This window comes from Erinaceus europaeus, unplaced genomic scaffold (assembly GCF_950295315.1).
Source record: "Erinaceus europaeus unplaced genomic scaffold, mEriEur2.1 scaffold_273, whole genome shotgun sequence".
In the NCBI taxonomy this organism is placed as follows: Eukaryota; Metazoa; Chordata; class Mammalia; order Eulipotyphla; family Erinaceidae; genus Erinaceus; species Erinaceus europaeus.
The window spans coordinates 34,536-59,024 of record NW_026647253.1 but is presented as its reverse complement, the minus strand read 5'-3'; the positions used below and the strand labels follow the sequence as shown (position 1 = coordinate 59,024).

The window sequence follows — 24,489 nt, the reverse complement described above, 5'->3', positions numbered from 1 at the left end:
TCGAGTTGCGTTTAGGAGTGCAGAATTGGAAATTTGCAGTCATATATATGTGCGTGTATATATATATATATAGATAGATGTATATATATAATATATATATTAGAAAGATGGCAGTTTTGAGGAGAGGAAAAAATCTGAAAATGAAAGATTTCAGGAAGACAGAGAGAGAACATTTATAATGGGGATATTTAAAGTTGTCTTCAATACTTAGTTAAATCAAAGACTAAAGATCACTGTTCAATTGTGGTGATTTAAAGAGCATTGTTAAAACTTTTTTTCTTTGTTAACTTGTGTTAATAAAAACTAGATTTTACTAACTAGTGAACTTGCTTTTACTAGATTAAAGATTAGCCTCACAGCTTCCAAACTGAATTTCAGTATTGAACATTGGGTGACTCAAATTTAAGTAGAAACTCCATTGGGAAATTGCCAGGTAACTGGAAATGTAATTCTGAGTTATTATCTTAGTTAATTTAATTTATTAAATTGCCTCCTGTGCAATAGAAAATAGTAAATGGATAAATAGAAACTTGCTTTTGGGCCTAAAGGATTAGATAAATAGCATAATACAAAGTGTGCACTGAAGACAAAGGTCTCATCTTCATCTTCTGAATTCCCAGGTCCTGAGGACATAACATAGAGTCGACACTCAGTGTGTTTTTATCATTACAATAGGGAAATCTAAGACCTAAAAATAAAAGAGGTAAAGTAGTTAGGGCGAGTCCTATGGAAGTCCCTTAAGCTTGATTAAATAAAGCACTTTCAATTTCAGAGTTCATGAAGTTTACCTCTATGTTTATAATTTTTCATTTTGGCTGATGCTTGCTATGGGGTGAGAATTCAGTTTTTAATGTAATATACACATATGAATAAAATATTTCAAACAAAAAGAATATGTGCTTTGTCAATTTCACATGAAGGAAGAGAGAGGGAGGGAAGGAGTGAGAGAGAGGGAGAGAGGGAGAGAGGGAGAGAGGGAGAGAGAAAGAGAGAGAGAGAGGAGGAGGAGGAAATGAGTGAAAAGGTTATTACTCTGGTTTATGTTCAGAAGATCAAACCTGCAGCTACAGACACATAGGCCCTGTGAAGCTAGAAAGCGTTCAGGCCTCAATCTAACATCGTAGCCCTGTTCCAACGAGAAAGAGTGACTTGGTGGACTTCATCATCCAGCATCAACGATCAGCCTAGAAGTCGCCCTTACCTGAAGCAGCATGGTTTCCCATTGTGAGATATTGATGCTCTTTCCTGGAAACAGAAATTGGAGCAATCAGTTAAAGAAATGAAGATTCAATTTCTCCCTTGCCAGATCCCCAGTGTATGGTGGAAGATACCCAGAACAAATGTCAGAATTCCTGTTAATGATGTGACCTACCAGGCCCTCTTGAAGAATTCTTTTTTTTTTGGGGGGTGGGGTGGGGGGCAGAACATAAAGAATCAGAGAAAAAAATATAGTTGTCTACCCCACAAGCCAAGCCAATTGTTCCTACTAGATCACATGAACAATAATGGTTTTGGACCTAGAAGTGAGGCCTCATTTCTGTGCGTTCTTGCCCCCTTGAGTAAGGATCCCATCGCCCCTTGTACCTTCCAGAGACTTCAAAAGCTCAGGTATTTGTGTGTTCCATAAGTCTACTAATTTAGGGTGAATTATCTCTGGTAGTATCTTCAAAAGTCTTACTGCACCAATCCCACATAATTTTCCTACACCGGCGAGCACAGATATTACCTAAAGGTTGAAAGAAAAATATTTCTCAGTTTTAGAGGTATTTGAACAGAACACCTACATTTTCCTTTATCTGACTTTTTGCCAGTATCCTGGAGTTCCTTAATCCTTACATCTTTTCACAATCAACACAGGTTATTCATGGTTACTCTAGAGCAAAACTAATAAGGGAAGAAATACATGGAAATAATCAGCCGGTAATAAAAGGAAAGTCTCCAGACAGACAAGACAGACACACACACACACACACACACACACAATAAAAGAAAAGTCTCCAGACAGACAGACACACACACACACACACACACACACACACACACACACACACTAAAAGAAAAGTCTACAGACAGACAGACAGACAGACACACTGGAAACAGAGCTTGAATAAATATTACACCTGGATCCACAAAGGAGAAAGAAATCCAAAACACAGAAGCACATATGTGGAGTGTGTCTGTTTGAATGGTACTTATAGATGATATTCAGTGCTTAGTTATGCTTAGTTTTCACTTCTCAAATTTTAGCAAGTATTTCAGAGTGGAAAGACAATCTTACCAATGATAATCTTCATGAGTGTCTTAGTATGTCATTTTAGCATTTGTTTTGTCTTGAAGTGCCCAGGTAGCTTAATTAACATTAACATTAATTATCTGTTTGTGAAGATTCAATAGTAATTTTTTGTTTTACTCACCAGAAGTCTGGCCAGCAGTTGTTGTGGCGAAGGAAGTTTCACTAGGAGGAGAAAGGAGTTCTCATTATTTTATTATTTTTTTTGCCTCCAGGGTTATTGCCGGGGGCTCAGTGCCTGCATCACCAATCCACTGCTCCTAGAGGCCATTTTTTCCCTTTTGTTACCCTGGTTGTTTTAACATTGCTGTGGTTATTATTATCGTTGTTATTGATGTCATTTTTGGATAGACCAGAGAGAAATGGAGAGAGAGGGGAAGATAGAGGGAGAGAAAGACAGACACCTGCAGACCTGCTTTACCGCCTGTGAAGCGACTCCCCTGCAGGTGGGGAGCCAGGGGCTCGAACCGGGATCCTCACGCCGGTCCTTGCGCTTTGCGCCACGTGCGCTTAGCCCGCTGCGCCACAGCCCGACCGCCAGGCATTCTCATTATCGCAGTGGGGGCGTTTGAGAAAGTCCAGTTGGGAGCGGGACTGGGTATAAAGCAAAGCACGCAGGCTTTCTGGGTGTTCCTCTCCCACAGTTGAAATGCCTCGTCCTGCTTTTCAATGTACAAACCGACTCCTGTAGAGACGACGAGGGCCGTCGACTCTTTGGCGCCCTTCTTCCTCTCCTCTGCTGTGATAAGGATCCGGATGATGCCCAGAAGGTGGTCCAGAGTTCCTGTGTATTCAGCCGGCACCACAAAAGTCAGGATTCTGGGCCATAACACCTGTGTGAGGCATGAGACCACATGCAAAGACGGGTCTGTCTTTCTCTCTTTCTCCCTTCCTTCCTTCCTTCCTTCCTCCCTTCCTCCCTTCCTCCCTTCCTTTCTTTCTCTCTCTCTCTTTCTTTCTCTCTCTCTCTCTCTCTTTCTCTCTCTTCCTTCCTTCCTTCCTTCCTTCCTTCCTTCCTTCCTTTCTTTCTTTCTCTCTTTCTCTCTCTCTTTCTTTCTTCCTTCCTTCCTTTCTTTCTCTTTCTTTCTTTCTCTCTCTTCCTTCCTTCCTTTGTTGTTGGATAGGACAGAGAGAAATGGAGAGAGGAAGGGAAGACAGAGAGGGGGAGAGAAAGACAGACACCTGCAGACCTGCTTCACCGCCTGTGAAGCGACTCCCCTGCAGGTGGGGAGCCGGGGTTCGAACCGGGATCCTTATGCCGGTCCTTGTGCTTTGCGTCACCTGCGCTTAACCTGCTGTGCTACCGCCCGATTCCCTCTTTCTTTCTTTCTTTCTTTCTTTCTTTCTTTCTTTCTTTCTTTCTTTCTTTCTTTCTCTCTCTCTCTCTTTCTCTCTCCCTTCCTTCCTTTCTTTTCTAAACATTTTTTTATTATATTAATTTTTTATTTACTGGATAGAGACAGCCAGAAATCAAGAGGGAAGGGGGTAATAGAGAAGGAGAGACAGAGAGACACCTGCAGCCCTGCTTCACCTCTTGCAAAGCATCCCCCTGCAGGTGGGGACTGGGGGCTTGAACCTGGGTCCTTGTGCTCTGTGACATGTCTGCTCAACCAGGTGCACCACCGCCTGGCCCCAAGGCTGTTCTTTCTTACCACCCCCGTGATTTCTCTTCTGTCCCCATTGTTCCCCTCTGTCTTGGAAACTTCTCATTTGTCACCAAGTTGCTCTGCAGGCCCAAACCAAACCAAACCAAACCAATCCAAACCAAACCAAACCAAACCAAACCAAACCAATCCAAACCAAACCAATCCAAACCAAACCAAACCAATCCAAACCAAACCAAACCAAACCAAACCAAACCAATCCAAACCAAACCAAACCAAACCAAACCAAACCAAACCAAACCAAACCAAACCAAACCAAACCAATCCAAACCAAACCAAACCAAACCAAACCAAACCAAACCAAACCAAACCAAACCAATCCAATCCAAACCAAACCAAACCAAACCGATCCAAACCAAACCAAACCGATCCAAACCAAACCAAACCGATCCAAACCAAACCAATCCAAACCAAACCAAACCAAACCAAACCAAACCAATCCAAACCAAACCAAACCAAACCAAACCAATCCAATCCAAACCAAACCAAACCAAACCGATCCAAACCAAACCAAACCAAACCGATCCAAACCAAACCAAACCAAACCAAACCAAACCAATCCAAACCAAACCAAACCAAACCAAACCAAACCAAACCAAACCAAACCAAACCAAACCGATCCAAACCAAACCAAACCAAACCGATCCAAACCAAACCAAACCAAACCAAACCAATCCAAACCAAACCAAACCAAACCAAACCAAACCAAACCAATCCAAACCAAACCAAACCAATCCAAACCAAACCAAACCAAACCAAACCGATCCAAACCAAACCAAACCAGACCAGACCAGACCAAACCAAACCAAACCAAACCAAACCAAACCAAACCAATCCAAACCAAACCAAACCAATCCAAACCAATCCAAACCAAACCAAACCAAACCAAACCAAACCAAACCAAACCAAACCAAACCAAACCAAACCAAACCAAACCAAACCAAGCCAAACCAATCCAAACCAAACCAATCCAAACCATTCAAGAAAATCTGGATGGCAGAGCATGTTCGTCCTCAGATGCTGGTGGGTTGAAGGCAGCAGAGTTCCTAGCTGAGAACTATTTCAGACGCTGTGGGTGATTTAAACTCCTTCCACTAGACCCCTCTCACCAGTCAATATCAGTATGACAACAAACCCCCCTGTTACGTCCTCAAACTCTGAGTCTGGCACAAAACTGGTCCAGGTGGGAATGAGTGGGCAAGGGAGAGAAAAGGTGCCGTCCTCATGCTGCGGGTCTGAGGTTCCTACTAGCTGCTATGATTCATCTCCCAGACGTAAACCTACTCCACCAGACTGTCTCTCTCGTCCTAGGGGAAGGAAACCTAGCTGTGGACATGGACGCACCCCTGTTTCTCGCAGTCAGGGAGTTCAGCCTTCTTCTCATTGTGAGATCGCTCTTGCCCTTCTGTCTTTTCACTTCCGCCTGTTACTATCCTGCCGGAGTTCCTGTGCTCCGTGGCTGATTTCATAGACTGTCACTTTGCTTTCCATCTGCACCAGGTCAATTCAATAATTTCCGACGACAATAATTTCTAATTTAATTGGTTTTTTTTTTTTTTTTTTTTTTTTTTTTTTTGCCTCCAGGGTTATTGCTGGAGCTCAGTGCCTGCACCACAAATCCACTGCTCCTGGAGGCCATTTTTTCCCTTTTGTTACCCTGGTTGTTTTACCATTGTTGTAGTCATTACTATCGTTGTTATTGATGTCATCGTTGTTGGATAGGACAGAGAGAAATGGAGAGAGGAGGGGAAGACAGAGAGGGGGAGAGAAAGACAGACACCTGCAGACCTGCTTCACCACCTGTGAAGCGACTCCCCGGCAGGTGGGGAGCCGGGGGCTCGAACCGGGATCCTTCCGCCACTGGTCCTTGTGCTTTGCGCCACGTGCACTTAACCCGCTGCGCTACCGCCTGATCCTCTCTATTTTAATTTAAATGATTTAATGGTTTATTTTAAATATTTAAGTGTGTGTATGTGTGTGAGAAAGAGAAGGGGGGGAGAGAAGGTGGGAGGGAGAGGAGAGAGAGAGAGGGAGGGAGAGAGAGAGAGAGAGAGGGAAAGAAAGGGAAAATTACCAGAGTGCTTTGGCCTATGTTATGCCAGTAATCAAAATGAGCATCACGTACGCAAGGAGTGTGCTCATGATAGGTGCACAGTGAAATCTCACCCATCACTACAACGATTGATGATGGATTGATTGTGGCAAAGGGCATGGGCCTTGTACGTGCACAGTAACATTCTGACCTCACACAGCCAGAATTTTTATTCTTTATTTTAGAGAGAGAGAGAGAGAGAGAGAGAACCAGCGTTCTTCATGCTCACTCACAGGCTTTCCTAGTACTACCCACTGTGCCCTCCTCAGGTGTCAGGGCTGGGCCTCCGGACCTCGTGCTGTCACCTGCTCTGTCGGGTGGACTGTCTTCTGGTTCCTTCACTTGTGTTTAGACAGCATTTAGACATTGTGTCCTTTTTTAATGGACTCAGCAACCACTAGGTAGGAGTTTAGTATTCCAAACACTATAGACTATTTTTTTTTTTACCATTTATTTTTGGGCAGATGTTCTCAATTTGTAGAATAGACTGGTAATATCTGGACTTATTTGAATGTAAACCTGAACTCCTGTGCCCAGATAGGCTGACTCAATAGGCCTGGCACATGTTCTGGGAATCTATGATGTAAATTAAAACCCCTTGGTTTCACTCACATGAGGAATAAAATGAAACTAAACAAATGAACAGGCAAACATGAATCCTTGAATTCAGACACCAGAACTAAGGTTCCCGGGTGGCAGGGGCTGTGGCGTGAGAACAAAGGACAGAGATTCTGTGGACGGTGCTGACGTCCATTGAGCCTTTGCTGGAGAGTTTGGTGCATCATGGCACACGGGAAGAGTGTCAGCCCTCATGTCTAAAACATACAGCCTTATAAACCAGTATTGCTTCAATAAGAATGATGATGATGATGATGATGATGACAAAACCAGAAAACCTAGGGATCATTCCTGAAACCGTCACCCTAAAGTGAAACCTCCGAGCCACTGAATTGGTTTGTTAATCTAGTGACTGTTCCAAGCATTTCTGGCCACGAAATCCTCCATTCAGGTGGACTTACATATGAAAAAGAGATTCCAGGTTCCATTTTTTGAGGTTCACATTCTGCTAGGACTCAAGTGAGGTCTTAGAATGTGTGCTTTTAACTCCTCTCCAGATGAACAGGCGTTCACTGCATTAGAACCTCCACTGGCTAATAATAAGTCTACATACATCAGGGGAGAGAGGAAGGCCATATAAAGGTCTTTATAAACTGTCACACGTTAAGCAGACAGGAGATTTGGGTCTTGATGAATTAGCTCCATTTCTGAAGAAATATTATGAGCGGGAGTTGGGTGTTAGCGCAGCGGGTTAAGCGCAGGTGTTGCAAAGCGCAAGGACCGGCGTACGGATCCCGGTTTGAGCCCCTGGCTCCCCACCTGCAGGGGAGTCGCTTCACAGGCAGTGAAGCAGGTCTGCAGGTGTCTGTCTTTCTCTCCCCCTCTCTGTCTTCCCCTCCTCTCTCCATTTCTCTCTGTCCTATCCAACAACAATGACACCAATAGTAACTACAACAATAAAACAAGGGCAACAATAGGGAATAAATAAATATAAAAAATTAAAAAAAAGAAATATTATGAGCATAGAACATCACAGTAAGCCTAGTTAGAGCAACAGAAAACATGGCATGCGGTGTACACACTCCTACATGAATTCACTCCTAAAATGGGCAAAGTCTGAAAAAGTGAACCAGGAAATGTCTGTAAGTAGCAGGGAAGGAAGGACCCTCACCTGAGGCATTCCGATCACCAGTGGATCCAGGGTTTTTAAGACCTCCAGGCTCGTTTCTTTGACAGATTTCTCTCCCAGTTCGTTCTCGGCAGAGTTTGGCTTCACTGGCTTTTCCTGTAAGAAGGACAAAACGGGGTGATCTCACTCTCAGGCAGAAGGTGAAAAACAAGATCAGAAGAACAAACACTGAGCAGAACCTGGACTGGAGTTGGTGTGCTGCACTAAAGTAAAAGACTGTTGGGTGGGTGGGTTGGGAGGAGGGTTCGGGTCCTGGAACAGGATGACAGAGGAGGACCTAGTGGGGGTTGAATTGTTATGTGGAAAACTGAGAAATGTTATGCATGTACAAACTATTGTATTTACTGTCAAATGTAAAACATTAATTCCCCAATAAAGAAATAATTAAAAAAAAAGGACAAAATGGATCATCCATTGCTATGCTCGTCTGCTGATTCCCTCTGACTCCACTTGAGTTCACAGACTTTGGGGCTGAAGGCTGTAATCAGTCAGCTAAAGGGGCCGAGGAATGTCGTTTTCGACGGGTTAGGTTGTTTTCGCCAGGCTGGCTTCACGGGCACGGGCGGGTAACAGACGACCAGGGACTCATAGTTGAGCTGTAGGCAGTATCTCTTTATTCATGCAGGACGCAGCACAATCTAAGACGAGCTAAGCTGAACTCAAGGTACAGTACTCTAAAACTCACAATGCTGTCTTTATATATACTTGCCAAGTAGGGTGAAAACAGGGTGTGACATAGAGAGGGTGGAGAGAAAAGTGACTGGTGACAATCAGAGTGTGACAAGGAGAGGATCAGGGTGTGACAAGGATGGGGGGTGGAGCAAAAACATATCATGAAACAGTGGGGATTGAACCAATGCCCTGGAGGGAGGTACTTGTTAACAGCGGTTATATAAATAGAATGAAGTGGTTATGTAAATAGAATAGTGTTAAGCAGGGGGGATTTAAACCAAATGAAACAGAAGGGGTCTCATGCATACCAACAATTCCCCCTTTCTTTTTAACTAATGGCCATTGCGGGGTGAACAGAAATGTATATTGTACAGGCGTTTTCAAAAGAACTGGCATAAGACATGGAAAACAAAATAGGCGAACAGCAATAACCAGTGTGATGCCAAGTGGAGCTTTTCTTGCCTCAAAGGGCAAGGCCTAGCAGGCGAAAGGGCATTTCTTGCCTCTGGGAACGCTTCATGCCTCTGGGGGCATCTCTTGCCTCAAAGGGCGTTTCCTGCCTCTGTGGGCATCTCTTGCCTCTTGGGGCGCTTCATGCCTCTGTGGGCATAACCTAATAAGGAGGGGGAGTTTTCTGCCTCTGGGACAGAGCCTGCAGGCGAGGGGACATGGTCTATAAAGTCTCAAGGCAATTGGCTGAAGTTAGTCTTTGAGAAACACAGCTGTGTGTACCAGTAAGTCCGATGGAGGTGTCAGTCCAAAGTAGCTGACCACAGAAGAAAATGCCGGAGGATGAAACGCTGCACGTCTGTCTCGATGGGGAATGTTGGCCACCAGAATTCTGCTTTTCTGTAGAGAGTGAGCTTTCGAGTCTGTGAATCTGTTTCTTCAGGTCGTGCCAGGTCACATTATTGGTTTCCGGGGGCGATGTCAGAGAACAAGGGTCCAAATGGATTTCCGGGAATTCCATTTGAGTAGATGCTTTTTCATGTGAAGACTTGACAGCTGAAATTCACTTACTTGTCAAACAAAACTTGTAGCAGATTAGAAGTTTACTATAATTGATAACTCCATTATAATTGGAAGTCCTTTCTAGTATCATTTTAAGGTTGTTTAAACAGTTTAAACTCAATAAAATGTAGAAAGGTAAATAGAAGAACCACGGTTAAAAGCCTCAGGCATGAGAATAATTAACATTATCATTGCACTATCTGCCCCACCCATAACTCATACAGTTTTCAGGATTAAACGTTTCAGATTCATGTCAAGACGTAAAAGAGAAATCAAAGGAGGGAAAAAACAACTTTTTGGATTGTTTCTGGATGTCTCTAGAAATCATGGCTGCGTCCAGCATTTTTTTTTTTTTTAAGTCAATGTCAAACAAAAATTCAGTCATTCAAATCATTCTCTTATGAAACGCAACTTGAACCAGATTATCAAGATCTCACCATGTAGGATTAAGAATCCCCGGAGGGCGACCTAGTCCAAAAAGGTCCTCGAAATTCCATTTAGGGTGTTTCTGACTGTTCCTGCTGGATTGCTTCAGGCACCCATTTTTAAAAGCGTCTTCCCATCGAAGAAAGAATCCAATCAGGAGAGTAGAACTAACCACGTGTCTCCATACTTGGGAACTGCCAGGGTACTCGAGAATGCTCCTCAAACTAGAGTAGTCCTTCTCCACGGGAAACATTCGAGAAGAAGTCCAGAAAGTCCCAGGGGAAATCCCCATGCATATCCCAAGGTCTACGATCACGGTCATAAAGAACCAAACTGTGGCCCGGAGCAAAATGTAGTCCTTTTCCTCAGGAAACATGGGAGAGGGAATCCAGAAAGTCCAAGGAGAAATCTCCGTGCATCTCCCAAGCTCTATGATCCCGGTCATAAGAAACCAAAGTTCCCGGTGAGGGAACCGAAGTGTGGCCCAGAGTAAAATGTTCCAGAGACAGAGAAACTGTCTCATAATGAAACAGTAGAGGCTTTGGCAAACCTCTTCGTAAGTAGAAGAGAAGACCATAGTGCATAGGTAGGCAAAGTCTTCACTTATCTGGGAGTTGCGCAGGTCTGGTCCCATGTTGTTGCGCCATATGTCGTTTTCGAAGGGTTAGGTTGTTTTCGCCAGGCTGGCTTCACGGGCATGGGCGGGTAACAGACGACCAGGGACTCATAGTTGAGCTGTAGGCAGTATCTCTTTATTCATGCAGGACGCAGCACAATCTAAGACGAGCTAAGCTGAACTCAAGGTACAGTACTCTAAAACTCACAATGCTGTCTTTATATATACTTGCCAAGTAGGGTGAAAACAGGGTGTGACATAGAGAGGGTGGAGAGAAAAGTGACTGGTGACAATCAGAGTGTGACAAGGAGAGGATCAGGGTGTGACAAGGATGGGGGGTGGAGCAAAAACATATCATGAAACAGTGGGGATTGAACCAATGCCCTGGAGGGAGGTACTTGTTAACAGCGGTTATATAAATAGAATGAAGTGGTTATGTAAATAGAATAGTGTTAAGCAGGGGGGATTTAAACCAAATGAAACAGAAGGGGTCTCATGCATACCAACAGAGGAAACCCAGCGATCTTAGTCCCCAGCCTCTAGTTTCTGCTTCAAAATGCCCTTTGGAGAATGGACCAGAAGCTACACCTGCCCAAAACATGAGGGTCCTCAATGACAGCTTTCTGCCTTGGCCATTTTGTCTGGGTGGAGACATTTCAGACACCACTTCCTAGTGGAGGGACTGTACTGTCAGCTGCTTCTTCATCCCGTGCATCCCCACGAAGCCAAACCCAGTCAGTGCAGTGAATTCTTGCTCTCAGTGAGTTTTCTTGCTTTCTCCAAAGAGATCCCATTCCCTACAATGTCCACACAACTTCCACCTCTCTGAGACCAGACTACCTTCTCCTTAGGCGATCTCTCCTGGATTCACGACGAGTCTGAAGTGGTGAAAGGGAACCAGGAACACTAGACTTTAAAAAATGCATCGGGAGTCAGGCGGTAGCGCAGTGGGTTAAGTGCAGGTGGCGCAAAGAACAAGGATTGGTGTAAGGATCCTGGTTCGAGCCCCCGGCTCCCACCTGCAGGGGAATCACTTCACAGGCGGTGAAGCAGGTCTGCAGGTGTCTGTCTTTCTCTCCCCCTCTCTGTCTTCTCTCCTCCTTTCTCCATTTCTTTCTGTCCTATCCAACAACGATGACATCAATAACAATAACTACAACAATAAAACAACAATGTCAACAAAAGGGAATAAATAAACAAATAAATATTTAAAGAATTTAAAAAATGCATCAATAAAAGTGTTAGGATGGAAATCTATCTTTCACATGGGCGATGGAGCATTTTTTTGACACTGTTGATTCCAGATTTTCATTGCACTGAGCTTATTTATTTATTTATTTATTGCAGGAAGAAAAAAGTGACAGAGAAATGAAGGGAGGTGGTGGTAGACAGCATAGTAGTTATGCAATGAGACTCATGCTGGAGGCTCTGCAGTCCCGGGTTCAGTCCCCTGCACCACCATCTACCAGAGCTGATCAGAGTTCTGGCTTAGAGAGAGAGAGAGAGAGAGAGAAAGAGAGAGAAATGAAAAGAGAGAGGGGAAGAGGGGGGAAAAGATGCCATAGCACTGAGGCATTCTTTTTTTTAAAAATTAAAAAAAAATTATTTTCCCTTTTGTTGCCCTTGTTTTTTTTTTTTACTGTTGTTGTAGTTATTATTGTTGTTGTTATTGGTGTCATTGTTGTTGGATAGGACAGAGAGAAATGGAGAGAGGAGGGGCAGACAGAGAGGGGGAGAGAAAGACAGACACCTGCAGACCTGCTTCACTGCCTGTGAAGCGACTCCCCTGCAGGTGGGGAGCAGGGGGCTGGAACCGGGATCCTTACGCCGGTCCTTGGGCTTTGCACCACCTGTGCTTTACCCGCTGTGCTCCCACCCGACCCCCAAGGCATTTTTCAGTGTGATGGGTGCCTGGGCTCACGCCCAGCTGGTCTATATGACACAGCAAGTGCTTTAGCTACATCCGCCATCTTGCTTGTCCTCCCAGAAAAACACACAGTTGAGTCCATGCACTAGGACAGCATGGCAGTCACACTGCACCCTCCTCATACCAGATTCTTGCTTGACATTGCAAACTGGGCGAAGACATAGTCTATCAGTGGCCATCCTTCCTGGGGCTCAATGTAGCGCTTTGCACACATGGTCTGGATGAGAAGGAGGATGGAATTCCTCACCTAGCATAAGAAAAATGCACTTATAACATCTTGGTGAAAACAAACAAAAATATTCTTATCTTTATAGATTAAAAATTATCTTTATTTATTTGGCAGAGACAGCTAGAAATCAAGAGGAAGGGGAATATAGAGAGGGAGAGAGACAGAGACACCTGCAGCCCTGCTTCACCATTTGTGAAGCTTTCCCCCTGCAGGTGGGGAAGAGAGGCTTGAACCCGGGTCCTTGCGCACTGTAACCTGTGCGTTTAACCAAGTGTGCCACCACCTGGCCCCTATCTTCATAGACTTATTAGCCAGGAACTTTATTTTTTTTAAAAAATGCTAGTTTAATGATGCTATAAGTAGAATAATAAGTAATCTAAAGGTCATGATTTTTTTCATGACTCTTTTCAGTTTATTGCATGAAGAAGCTACATTTCTTCAAGTTAAAAGCAGATTCCAAATGGTTACAAATGGAAGTCAAATTCTCCCTATTTGCAGATAACATGATAGTATACGTAGAAAAACCTAAGGAATCCAGTAAGAATCTTTTGGAAATCATCATGCAATACAGTAAGGTGTCAGACTACAAAATTAACATTCAAAAGTCAGTGGCATTCCTCTATGCAAACACTAAGTTAGAAGAAGATGAAATCCAGAAATCAATTCCTTTTACTATAGCAACAAAAACAATAAAATATCTAGGAGTAAACCTAACCAAAGAAGTGAAAGACTTGTATATTGAAGATTATGAGTCACTGCTCAAGGAAACTGAAAAAGACACAAAGAAGTGGAAAGATATTCCATATTCATGGGTTGGAAGAATTAACATCATCAAAATGAATATACTACCCAGAGTCATCTACAAATTTAGCACTATCCCCATCAAAATCCCAAGCACATTTTTTAGGAGAATAGAACAAATGCTATAAATGTTTATCTGGAACCAGAAAAGACCTAGAATTGCTAAAATAATCTTGAGAAGAAAGAACAGAACCGGAGGAATCACACTCCCAGATCTCAAACTGTATTATAGGGCCATTGTCATCAAAACTGCTTGTTACTGGAACATGAATAGACACACTGACCAGTGGAATAGAATTGAGCGCCCAGAAGTGAGCCCCCACACGTATGGACATCTAATCTTTGACAAAGGGGCCCAGACTATTACATGGGGAAAGCAGAGTCTCTTCAACAAATGGTGTTGAAAACAATGGGTTGAAACGTGCAGAAGAATGAAACTGAATCACTGTATTTCACCAAACACAAAAATAAATTCCAAGTGGATCAAGGACTTGGATGTTAGACCACAAACTATCAGATACTTAGAGGAAAATATTGGCAGAACTCTTTTCCGCATAAATTTTAAAGACATCTTCAATGAAATGAATCCAATTACAAAGAAGACTAAGGAAAGTATAAACCTATGGGACTACATCAAATTAAAAAGCTTCTTCACAGCAAAAGAAACCACTACCCAAACCAAGAGACCCCTCACAGAATGGGAGAAGATCTTTACATGTCATACACCAGACAAGAGGCTAATAACCAGAATATATAAAGAACTTGCAAATCTCAACTGTAAGACAATAAATAACCCCATCCAAAAATGGGGGGAGAACATGGACAGAATATTCACCACAGAAGAGATCAGAAGGCTGAGAAACACATGAAAAAATGCTCCAAGTCTCTGTTTGTCAGAGAAATGCAAAATAAAAACAACAATGAGATACCACTTCCCTCCTGTGAGAATGTCACACATCAGAAAAGGTAGCAGCATCAAATACCGGAGAGGTTATGGGGTCAAAGGAACCCTCCTACACTGCTGGTGGGAATGTTTATTGGTCCAACCCCTGTGGAGAGCAGTCTGGAGAACTGTCAGAAGGCTAGAAATGGACCTACCCTATGATCCTACAATTCCTCTCCTGGGGATAGATCCTAAGGAACCCAACACCTCCATCCAAAAAGATTTGTGTACACCTATGTTTTTAGCAGCAGAATTTGTAATAGCCACAACCTGGAAGCAACCCAGGTGTCCAACAACAGATGAGTGGTTGAGCAAGTTGTGGTATATTCCTCATATGTGGAATCTAGAGCACTGATTCACATTAACCTGCCAAAAAAAAAAAAAGCAAACAAAACAGAAGCCAGCAAACTGTAAGACTTGTGAAGACTGTGGTGATGGTCTTTGGGCGGTGGGAGGGTGAGGACACAGGACGCTGGTGTGTTTTGGAACCCTATACATTATAATCTTAGGGTTTTGTAGTGTACTATTACTAACACATCAAAAATCAAAAAAAGAGCACCGATTTCTTATCTTTCATTGGTCAGTGTTAGCACATCACTTAAGAGGGAGTTATTTTTAAGATGGAATTGATCACTGAACTCTTTATAAAACAGTCTCAAACATATCCTTAAAGAATCAGAAACCATATTGTTAACTATGAAAATAAAAGCTATCTATCAAGTAAAAGTCTCTGTGACCCTCTTACTTTTATATTGAGGTCACCCAGGATGACTTTGACAGTTTTTTCGATGGAAATGATGTGATCTCTTAAGTTGGGCTCTGAAAGAGAAGGAGAAATTGAGAGTTTGCTTCAGTGGGAATGCAGAGTGCTCTAGGAGTGAAGCAAAGTCATTCGGTTTATGGGATGCAGTGGCTGTCCTTTGTATTTGACATTTCAGGCCATTCAAGTCCCTTGTATCATCTTTTCCAGTTGTTTAAAAATGTTGGCTCTTTTCTTTGCTTCTAACTACATATGCACTGCTTTCAGTTCAATCTTGTTTACAAGGTTAGGTTCCAAAGTATAGTCAATGCATAGCGTCCACTGGATTAGCGTTTAATTTGGGAAGATTAGTTGTCACAGTGCTGTGTTTCAAGACTCTTTGGTATGTCTTGGTGCATGACAGCATATTTAAAAGCTATTCTAATGTCATTTTAAAATGAATCATATTTTATGACTTCCAGAGACTACCAGTTATCTGATGTATCATTTTATACTATACCAAAAAAAAAGTGGTCAATTATAACTAAACATATTGCCAATTGACAGATGTACCTTATGTCATGAAAAAAATGTGTGTACTAGAATTCATGAAAGATAGCAATTTATTGTTTTATAATCTATAGGATATTGACTGCTCCTGCTCATGGGCAGGAGTTATTAGACCTTTTCTTATTTTGTTTGTTGTTGAGACTTCACCATTCCAGGTTGACTTTTTCAGGGAGAAAGAGTTAGAGGGAGAGAGGCAACACAGCACAGCTTTCCCTGTGGACTGTGGGGACGAGGACTGAAACTACGTCTCACACATTACACAGCGGGTACAGTATTCCCCATGAGCTATCTTGATAGCTCTAGTTCTTTCAAATTCTAAAATCTATTCTCAAATATTCTACTTACCTTCCTCAAATGAGACACATAAAATCTTGAGAGAGAGGCTTAACTAAAAATGAACACACAGGAGAAAATTGTAAAGAAGAAGAGTTTCATTTGAATATGATTTTTCTATATACCCCAAGGACATGGGGTAAGCTGCGAGAGTTCACAGCTTTCAGCGTGATTCTTGGTATAAAATAAAACTGGCTTCAAGCCTACACATGACTTACCACCAGCACTGAGAGCTGATCTTAACAAAGTCAGGATTCCTGTCCGAGTGGCTTCATTATTGCTGCGTACTTGTTCATCAAAGAATTCTATCATGTCTGCAGGGTTGGAATGGGCTGCAAGTGAAGAGATTGTGAAATCATAAGAACTGGTTCTCACCTTAGGAAACATGTATGTGAAAGGCAAGAAGGGAAGTCCACTACGGTCATCAAATTCCCTTTTTTGATAAAAACCAGACTTTTACAATAGTCATTCCCCTTTAGTATCACAATTAAATAAGCAACTCAATCACAAACATAATTTCTTATACCTAGATCAACTTCAATTTCTTCTGTTTTCCCATGTTCACACAATTCCCACTAAAAGACCTCTGTATCCCATCCCCTCCCCTCAGCTTTCCTATTCTTTATCCCTCTGGAAGCATGGACCCAGGGTCATTGTGGGATGCAGAAGGAGGAAGGTCTGGCTTCTGTCATTGCTTCCCCGCTGAACATGGGTGTTGACAGGTGGATCCATACTCCCAGCCTGTCTCTCTCTTTCCCTAGTGGGGCAGGGCTCTGGGGAAGCAGAGTTCCAGGACACACTGGTGGGGTTGTCTGTCCAGGGAAGTCTGGTCGCATCACGTTAGCATCTGGAACCTGGTGGCTGAAAAGAGAGTCAACATACAAAGCCAAACAAATTGTTGAACAATCATGGACTTAAAGGCTGGAACAGTGCAGATGAAGTGTTGGGGTGGGGGGTTCCTCTATTTTGTAGATAGCTAGTAGTCATATTTTAGTTATATTTAAAAGGGCCTATAGCTATACTAGTTTTTTTTTTTTTTCCCTGAGCCTGAAATCTGATATGCAGGTGGATCCAAGTTATTGTCTGGGGAGATGATGTCATGGCTGGAAAAAGGACCAGAAAGCTGGATCAGGGAAGAGAGTAGCTCCCTAATATGGGAAAGGTGTATAAATATTATTGACTGTAAACCCCATGATTTGACCTGATCTGGGGCCCACACTCAGCTTAGGAGCCTGTGTGACCTCTGCATCCCTGTAGATGTGAGCTCACATTCTGTGGTCCTGAGGAGGGACATTCCATGCTGCCCCAGTATCGAACAACACATTTCTTATCTGAAAGGTTACCAGCAAATACTAGTTTGTTTAGAAATCAATCCATAAACATATGGGTCACTAATGTTCAACAAAGCAGCCAAGAATTTATTATGGGAAACTGAAGATGGTACTGGAGTTGGTAATGGAATTCCAGTTCAATAGACGACCTTGGAAAACTGGACTGCTGTATGCAGAAGGATGAAGCTGGACCCCTAACTTCCGTCGTAGACAAAAATAGCAATGTCTTTAATTCAAAGATGTGAAAACTTAAAGGTCCTGGAAGAAAAATATGAGGAAGAATTTCCTTGACTTTGGGTATATGATTATTGATTTGGATTTGACACCAAAAACAAAAGCAGTGAAAAAAAAAGCATTGTGAGGATATGAAAGTAAGTAGTTTTGGGGGCTGGGTGGTGGCACACCTGATTGAGCACACATGTTACAATGTGCAAGGACCTGGGTTCGAGCCCCCAGTCCCCACCTACAAGGGGAAAGCTTTAGAGTGGTGAGCAGGGCTGCAGGTGTCTTTCTGTGTCTCTCTCCCTCTCTATCCCCCTTCCCTCTCCATTTCTGGCTGTCTCTATCCAATTAATAGATAATCAAAAATTGGTAAAAAAAAAAAACTGATGAAATAATCCAGGGAAGCAAAAGAAAACATCTGTGGGCCAGTGAGGTGGCTTGCAGGGACAGTGTACTCGATCCGGGTTCGAGTCCGGCCCCCAACGTGTGGAAAGTAGCTTTGTTGCTGTCTTTCACTATTTATCTACCTCTCTGTCTTAAAACATTTATAACCACAGGCCTTTTGGAAGAGAACTAAAATACGCCTACTAGCTATCTACAAAACGGAGACCCCCCAACACTTCATTTGCACTATTCCAGCCTTTAGGTCCATGATTGTTCCACAATTTGTTTGGCTTTGTATGTGAACTCTCTTTTCAGCCACCAGGTTCCAGATGCTAACGTGATGCGACCAGACTTCCCTGGACAGATGACCCCACCAATGTGTCCTGGAGCCCCACTTCCCCAGATCCCCACCCCACTAGGGAAAGAGAGAGGCAGGCTGGGAGTATGGATCCACCAGTCAACACCCATGTTCAGCGGGGAAGCAATGACAGAAGCCAGACCTTCCTCCTTCTGCATCCCACAATGACCCTGGGTCCATGCTCCCAGAGGGATAGAGAATGGGAAAGCTGTCAGGGGAGGAGATGGGATACGGAGATCTGGTGGTGGAAATTGTGTGGAGTTGTACCCCTCTTATCCTATGGTTGTGTTAGTGTTTCCTATATATATATATATAAATTGCTAGCTGTATGTTTGTAAAAGGGTGAATATCTAAGAGAAGGCTCCTCCTTTCCTGGTTTTAGAACTGAGTGGTCTGTCTCCCTGTGTGGAGTCTCACTATATCTGAGAAAACCAGGAGGACTGGTCACCCCTGCGAATCCACTCAGAGAAACACGAGAAATGGACGCAACACTATTAACCGGAGAAACAGTGAGTGTGCATATGTGCCAAAGTGACTAAGGGATAGATAGTCTGTGCACCCTTCATCATTGTTGTCACCGTCATTTGAAGGCATTTTTGTTAAAACTGACCAAGCAACCAAGCAACCAAGCGAATAAACCAAACCAAACCAACCAAACAACCTCCCTCTGAAAACCTCTGGATGGTGAATCCTACCTAGAATAAGAAAACAGTTTGAAGCTTCCATTTCATTTTCCTTTACTGGAGGATCTAAAACTTTGCAAACCTGGGTGAGGAGAGTTAAGACGATATGCATTAGAAGCAGAAAGCCCGTGATGATGGAACAAGTCAGATCTGACGGCGTAGACACCTCACCTGGTGGAGTAAATTGACAAAGATGTGTTTTCTCAACAGCTTTGGGAGGGAGACGTCGTAGAGGGCGACCGCGGTCAGTATTTGCTTTAGACTCTGGAATGGAAGACCTCAAAGGTCAGTTGGCGGTTCCCCATGAGAGAGCAGTGCAGGATATGAAGAAATGGGAGGCAAATGGTTATAGCTTATGAGGAGAACAGACTCCTGACCCTCCTACAGTCAAGATTCTAGTGATCTTGGTCCCTCCAGTCTTCTCAGTACCTTCACGTCTCCAACTACAGTCCTGAATTCCTCTTGTGATATCATCTAGTTATGCCAATCTCTTTGCATTCTTCTTTTTTAATATTCCAGTGACATCTTTCATATGTATTAACTGAGGAGAGCAATTAGCTGCTGTACTCTCTTTCATGCCTACTTTAATAATATTCTTTCCCTTTATGGTATATGATTAACATTATTTCCCAAAGAAGAATCAATTTAATTTCTTTCCCTTATGAAAATATTACATTTTTTTAGACCACAGGTAACTCTTTGTGTGATTAGATGAAATGTGGATTGCGTGCAAGAATTTGACCATGAGGTTATTTTCTGAAGGGAAGCATCAGAATCATTGCAAGAGGAGGTACGCTCTGAAGTCTGGCAGACCTATGTTTAAAATTAGGCTTAGCCACATGCTAGATATGTGACCGTCAACGTATTTCCTCCCAGAAGCATTTTTATATTTCATTCAGTTGAGTTCTACATTGAAAATACAAGTTCCTTGACTTGGGCTGTCAAATAGTTTAATCAAAGAGAGCACTTGCTGAGTCATTGGCTTTGCCAGTCTCTTTTCTAACTCACACCACCCAAGATGTAGTCAAGTTTAGCAGCTCAAACGAAAATATACATTCCTTAGACCTTTTGGAGACTTACTCTCCTCCAGAGTGGCTGCAGGTCAACCAGAAGTTAACCCCTTGAGGGTGTGAGTCTTACCTGCGTGATGTGGAAGTCAATCTCTTTGTCCTTATACTGGTTCAGGAGCCAGGGCACCTGACCCAGGGCATATTCACACAAGTCTTCTCGGTGAAGCAGCAAGCTCACTGTAGGACCATGGGCCTTAATGATTGCCAACGTCTGCAGAGGCAGGAAATGCCTCTGTCATTTTTGTCACATTTTTCTCAACATTCCTCAGAATTCCAGAATTTTTAGATGCCTCCCATCCCAAAGACTGCTCATTATTTCCTGCCAAGAGAGTTTTCTCCAAAAGAACTTAGATATTGGGACCGGCGCATCAGTTCACTAAGGAGGGATCTTTTTTTGACATGTGTGTGACTTAGGTCTGACTTGTTAGTACACCAAATGGGGGTACTTATGGAACCAGGGGAAGCTTTGCTGCTGTAGTCTTTCTTTTTAAAAAACTTTTAATTACCTTTATTTATTGGATAGAGACAGCCAGAAATAGAGAGGGAAGGGGGAGATAGAGAGGGAGACACCTGCAGTTCTGCTTTATCACTTGCCAAGCTTTCCCCCTGCAGAGGGGACCAGGGGCTTGAATCAAGGTCCTTGTGCACTGTAACAAGTGCTCTCAACCAGGTGCACCACCACACAGCCTCTACTGCTGTGGTTTTTCTTCAACTCTCTGTCTCTCTGACTCCATCTTTTTTTTAATCCTTTTTTTATATTATTATTAGCTTTACTTATTGGATAGAGACATCCAGAAATAGAGAGGGAGAGGGTGAGAGGGAAAGAAACAGAGAAACCTGCAGCAGAGCTTCACCACTTGCAAAGTTTTCCCCCTGCAGGTGGGGTGGGGGGCTTGAACCCAGGTCCTTCTGCATTGTAACATGTGCGCTCAACCAGGTGCACCACCACCCAGCCCCTCTGAATCCATCTTTAGCTCAAAAAGTTGACCCCGAGTGCTGAAGTCGGTGCTAACTGAAAACAAAAGCAAAAAAATAAGAACAACTCAAAATAAAAACAAATGACTCCTTAAATGACTTAGATCATGGGACAAAATCTTGTTTATAAGTTTATCTACCTTTCTATATATTTGTATATCTACCATAATTAACTAATAATTTATTAGTATTTTTGTTGTCACTGGAACTTCACTGCCCCAGGCCTACTTTATCAGATAGAAAGCTAGAGGCAGAAGCAGAAAGGCAATGGGAGAGATGCCACAGAAATTTCATTCAGTGCATGAAAGATGGGCTGTGGTTTGCACCTATGGCAAAGCAAATATGGCATTTTAGTGACCTATCTTGCTGGGCTGTGTCTAGACTGATACTTTCTCTTTTATCTCTTTAATGTCTTTCTCTTAAGTGTATAGGTGTGTGTTTAAAAGATTCTGAGACCACAGAGGTTTGGATAACATCCCACACCAGCCATCAAAGTTCTGGGCAGCCCCCGCCTACAGGAACCAAACTGTCTCTATGACTTTGTGAGAATTATGTGGGGAAGGAAACAATCAGGCTTTCGTCAGACTTCTCACCACAAACTCTAGAGCCAAGGCGGGAGTGGAACGGCATATTCAGTGTATTAAAAGATCAGGATTGTCAGCCATGAATTCCGTACCCTGATTAATCATCCTTAAAATATGAAGGAGAAGTAAATGTCTTTTCAAACATTCAGAAACTGAAGGAGTTTGCCGCTTCCAGCCCCAACTTGCAAGAATTACTGAGAGTTCAACATGAAAAAAAGAAGTGAAGGAATCCTAACTCTTCATCAGATGATCAGTATTAGAATAAATAAGTATAAGGGGCCAGGTGGCAGTGCACCTGGTTGAGCGCACATGCTACCATGCACAAGCCCGGGTTTGAGTCCCCAGTCCCCACCAGCAGGGGAAGCTTTGTGAGTGGTAAAGCAGGCCTGTGCCTCTCTTCTTCTCTAGTTCCCCCCACCCTCTTGATTTCTGACGGTCTCTATCCAATAAAGATAATAAAAAAATTTTAAAAGCTAGAAAAAAATTTTACACACACACACATATACACATATATATTTTTAAAAGATTATGAGATTATAGAGGTATAGTCCCATACCTCAGCTACCACACCTTTCTGTAAAAAAATACTTATTTTTATTATTATTGTTATTGCGACTTTATTTATTTATTGTTTGCGGGTGCATTTCTCAGTACTGGCTTATGGTGGTGTGGGGGATTGCACGTGGGACTTTGGAGTCTCAAGCACAAAGCTCTTCTGGCATAACCATTTTGCTCTCTCCCCTACCATAGGTCAATGGCATAACCATTCTGCTCTCACTGCCACCACCACCACAAAAAACTATAACCTACATAGGAAACCCAGCTTAAAATGACTTTGGAGATCAGATAAACTAACAACAAAAGAAAGAAAAAAAAACCCCAGAATTCAGGTGCTGAGGACAGATAGACTTCCACAGCAAAGGAAAATATACCTTTTTTTTTTGTTCATAAAGTGATAAAATTCAAATATATGTATTTAGGTTCTAGTTTTTGTAGCAGCTGTCTTGAATATCCCCAAACCTGCCAATCTCTATGTTTCTGTGTGCCATAGTATATAAATCAGTAGCTCCAGACCCTGGCACAATTTCTGCTGGCCTTTGTTTATATTTCCTCTTATTTCATTCTCATTTGGATTCATGCCCCCAAGATCACTTTAGTCAGGGACCTAAGAACCATTTTATATGCCTTCATTTCCCTTAGTGTACTCTCTCTTTACCTCTCTATTTCTCTGCCTCTATCTAAGAAAGAAAGAGAGGAAGGAAGAAAGAAAAAAATAAAGAAAGGGGGGCCAGGTGGTGGTGCACTTGGTTAAGTGCATGCATTACTATGCACAAGGAATCAGGTTCAAGTCCCGGTTGCCCACCTGCGGGGGGAAAGCTTCATGAGTGGTGAAGCAGTGCTGCAGGTGTCTCGCTGCCTTTCTCTCCCTATCTCCCGCTCCCTCTCAGTTTTTCTCTATTCTATCAAGTAAAATGAATAAATAAATTAAAAAAATAAAAAAGCAATGTACTCTTATTAAAAAAAAAAGAAACGAAGAAATAAGATTAATTACCATGCCAAAAAGTGAAAGGGCAATGCAATTTGTGGAGTGGGGGACTAGCTTGGGGCACACTGGCTCCTACTCACTTGCACCCGTGAGGCCGCAGAGGCCCACCGCTCCATTATGTGCCGGAATAGCATGAAGATCTTGTCAGAGAGGCGGTTGGCATCCAATCTGGGGTAGGGGAAATCTTTCCAGTGGTTGACATACTTATAAATGGCCTTGCTGAACTTTTCAAGAGCTGCATTTTAAAAACAACCACAAACAGAAAACCATAAAGATGGGAAGGGCCATAAAAACAATTTGAGAAGTCAGTGCCGAGAACTTGAAAATGTGCTCTTGTTCTCATAAGACCTGATGGCTGCACCGAAGAATGCTATCATGTGTCTGGTCACCTGACCAGCAGTCAACCCAGGAAGAGACTCTCAAACGTCTAAAATCTAAAACGATTTCAAGTATGAAGATCAAGGCGCAAATGTTAGTTGACCACATTGCCAGTGGGGATCTGGACTAATACAAACCACTGACACTGTGTACTAACGGTCAACACATTCCTCATCTTCAATGACCCAGAAACACAAAAATTAGACACACATGCTTATAAACACTAAAGATTTTGTTTAAAATGTCCATATTACTTTTCTTTTTGGTTATAGTCACAACAGGAAAATGTCCCTATCTATGTCCACATTTAGGATGATGACACAAATTTTGGTAGACATAGCAGGAAGTGAACCTTAGCTACACACAGCATCATGTATGAATCTCCTAACAGAAAAAAACACACAACTATTTCAAGGTGCCAGAAATGAGGATTAGGGAGGGAAGACGGGTTGAGAGAATCCATGAAGGGGCTTCTGGTGCGTTAGTAATAATATCCTTTCTACCTCTTACCCGAATGGTGGTTAGATTCACTTTGTGACCCACAACTCCTGACCTGTACAGTTGTTATTGGTATATTCTCTCTAGCGTGGCCCCCTCCCAGAGGCGGCCTCAGGAATACCCACCGATACAGAAAGCTTCTCTCATCCTTTCGTCCTCGGCCAGCCTGAGCATGGTCTGCATGGTGAGCAGCGTCATCATCATGAAGGGAACGCTCTGTGACACTGCGTTCAGGGCGGAGAGGAGGAGAGCATTACCTTCTCCAGGGGAAGTACTCTGTCTCTTCCTCAGCTCAGCAACAGACGGGCATTCTCGAGTTGAGTGGGAGAGACAAAGGAAGTGCAGGAGGAAGTTACTCTCCTCCATCCCGCCCCTGACATAACGCCACGGAGTAGTCAGA

At 42.9% G+C, this 24,489-nt stretch overlaps 1 protein-coding gene across 1 annotated transcript in view; it reads right to left on the bottom strand.

Annotated features, from left to right (window-relative positions):
• Nucleotides 1–24,489, bottom strand: part of MROH2B (maestro heat like repeat family member 2B) — a 79,928-nt gene that overhangs the window by 49,011 nt on the left and 6,428 nt on the right. The window contains exons 5-17 of the mRNA XM_060183867.1: nt 24,215–24,313; nt 23,294–23,448; nt 20,179–20,319; nt 19,210–19,302; nt 19,051–19,120; nt 16,279–16,392; nt 15,164–15,237; nt 12,570–12,692; nt 7,776–7,889; nt 2,970–3,123; nt 2,415–2,455; nt 1,585–1,726; nt 1,202–1,245 (exon numbers count right to left, since the gene is read on the bottom strand). Coding sequence (XP_060039850.1) covers nt 1,202–1,245; nt 1,585–1,726; nt 2,415–2,455; nt 2,970–3,123; nt 7,776–7,889; nt 12,570–12,692; nt 15,164–15,237; nt 16,279–16,392; nt 19,051–19,120; nt 19,210–19,302; nt 20,179–20,319; nt 23,294–23,448; nt 24,215–24,313 — 1,364 coding nt within the window. The remainder of the gene's footprint in view (nt 1–1,201; nt 1,246–1,584; nt 1,727–2,414; nt 2,456–2,969; nt 3,124–7,775; nt 7,890–12,569; nt 12,693–15,163; nt 15,238–16,278; nt 16,393–19,050; nt 19,121–19,209; nt 19,303–20,178; nt 20,320–23,293; nt 23,449–24,214; nt 24,314–24,489) is intronic.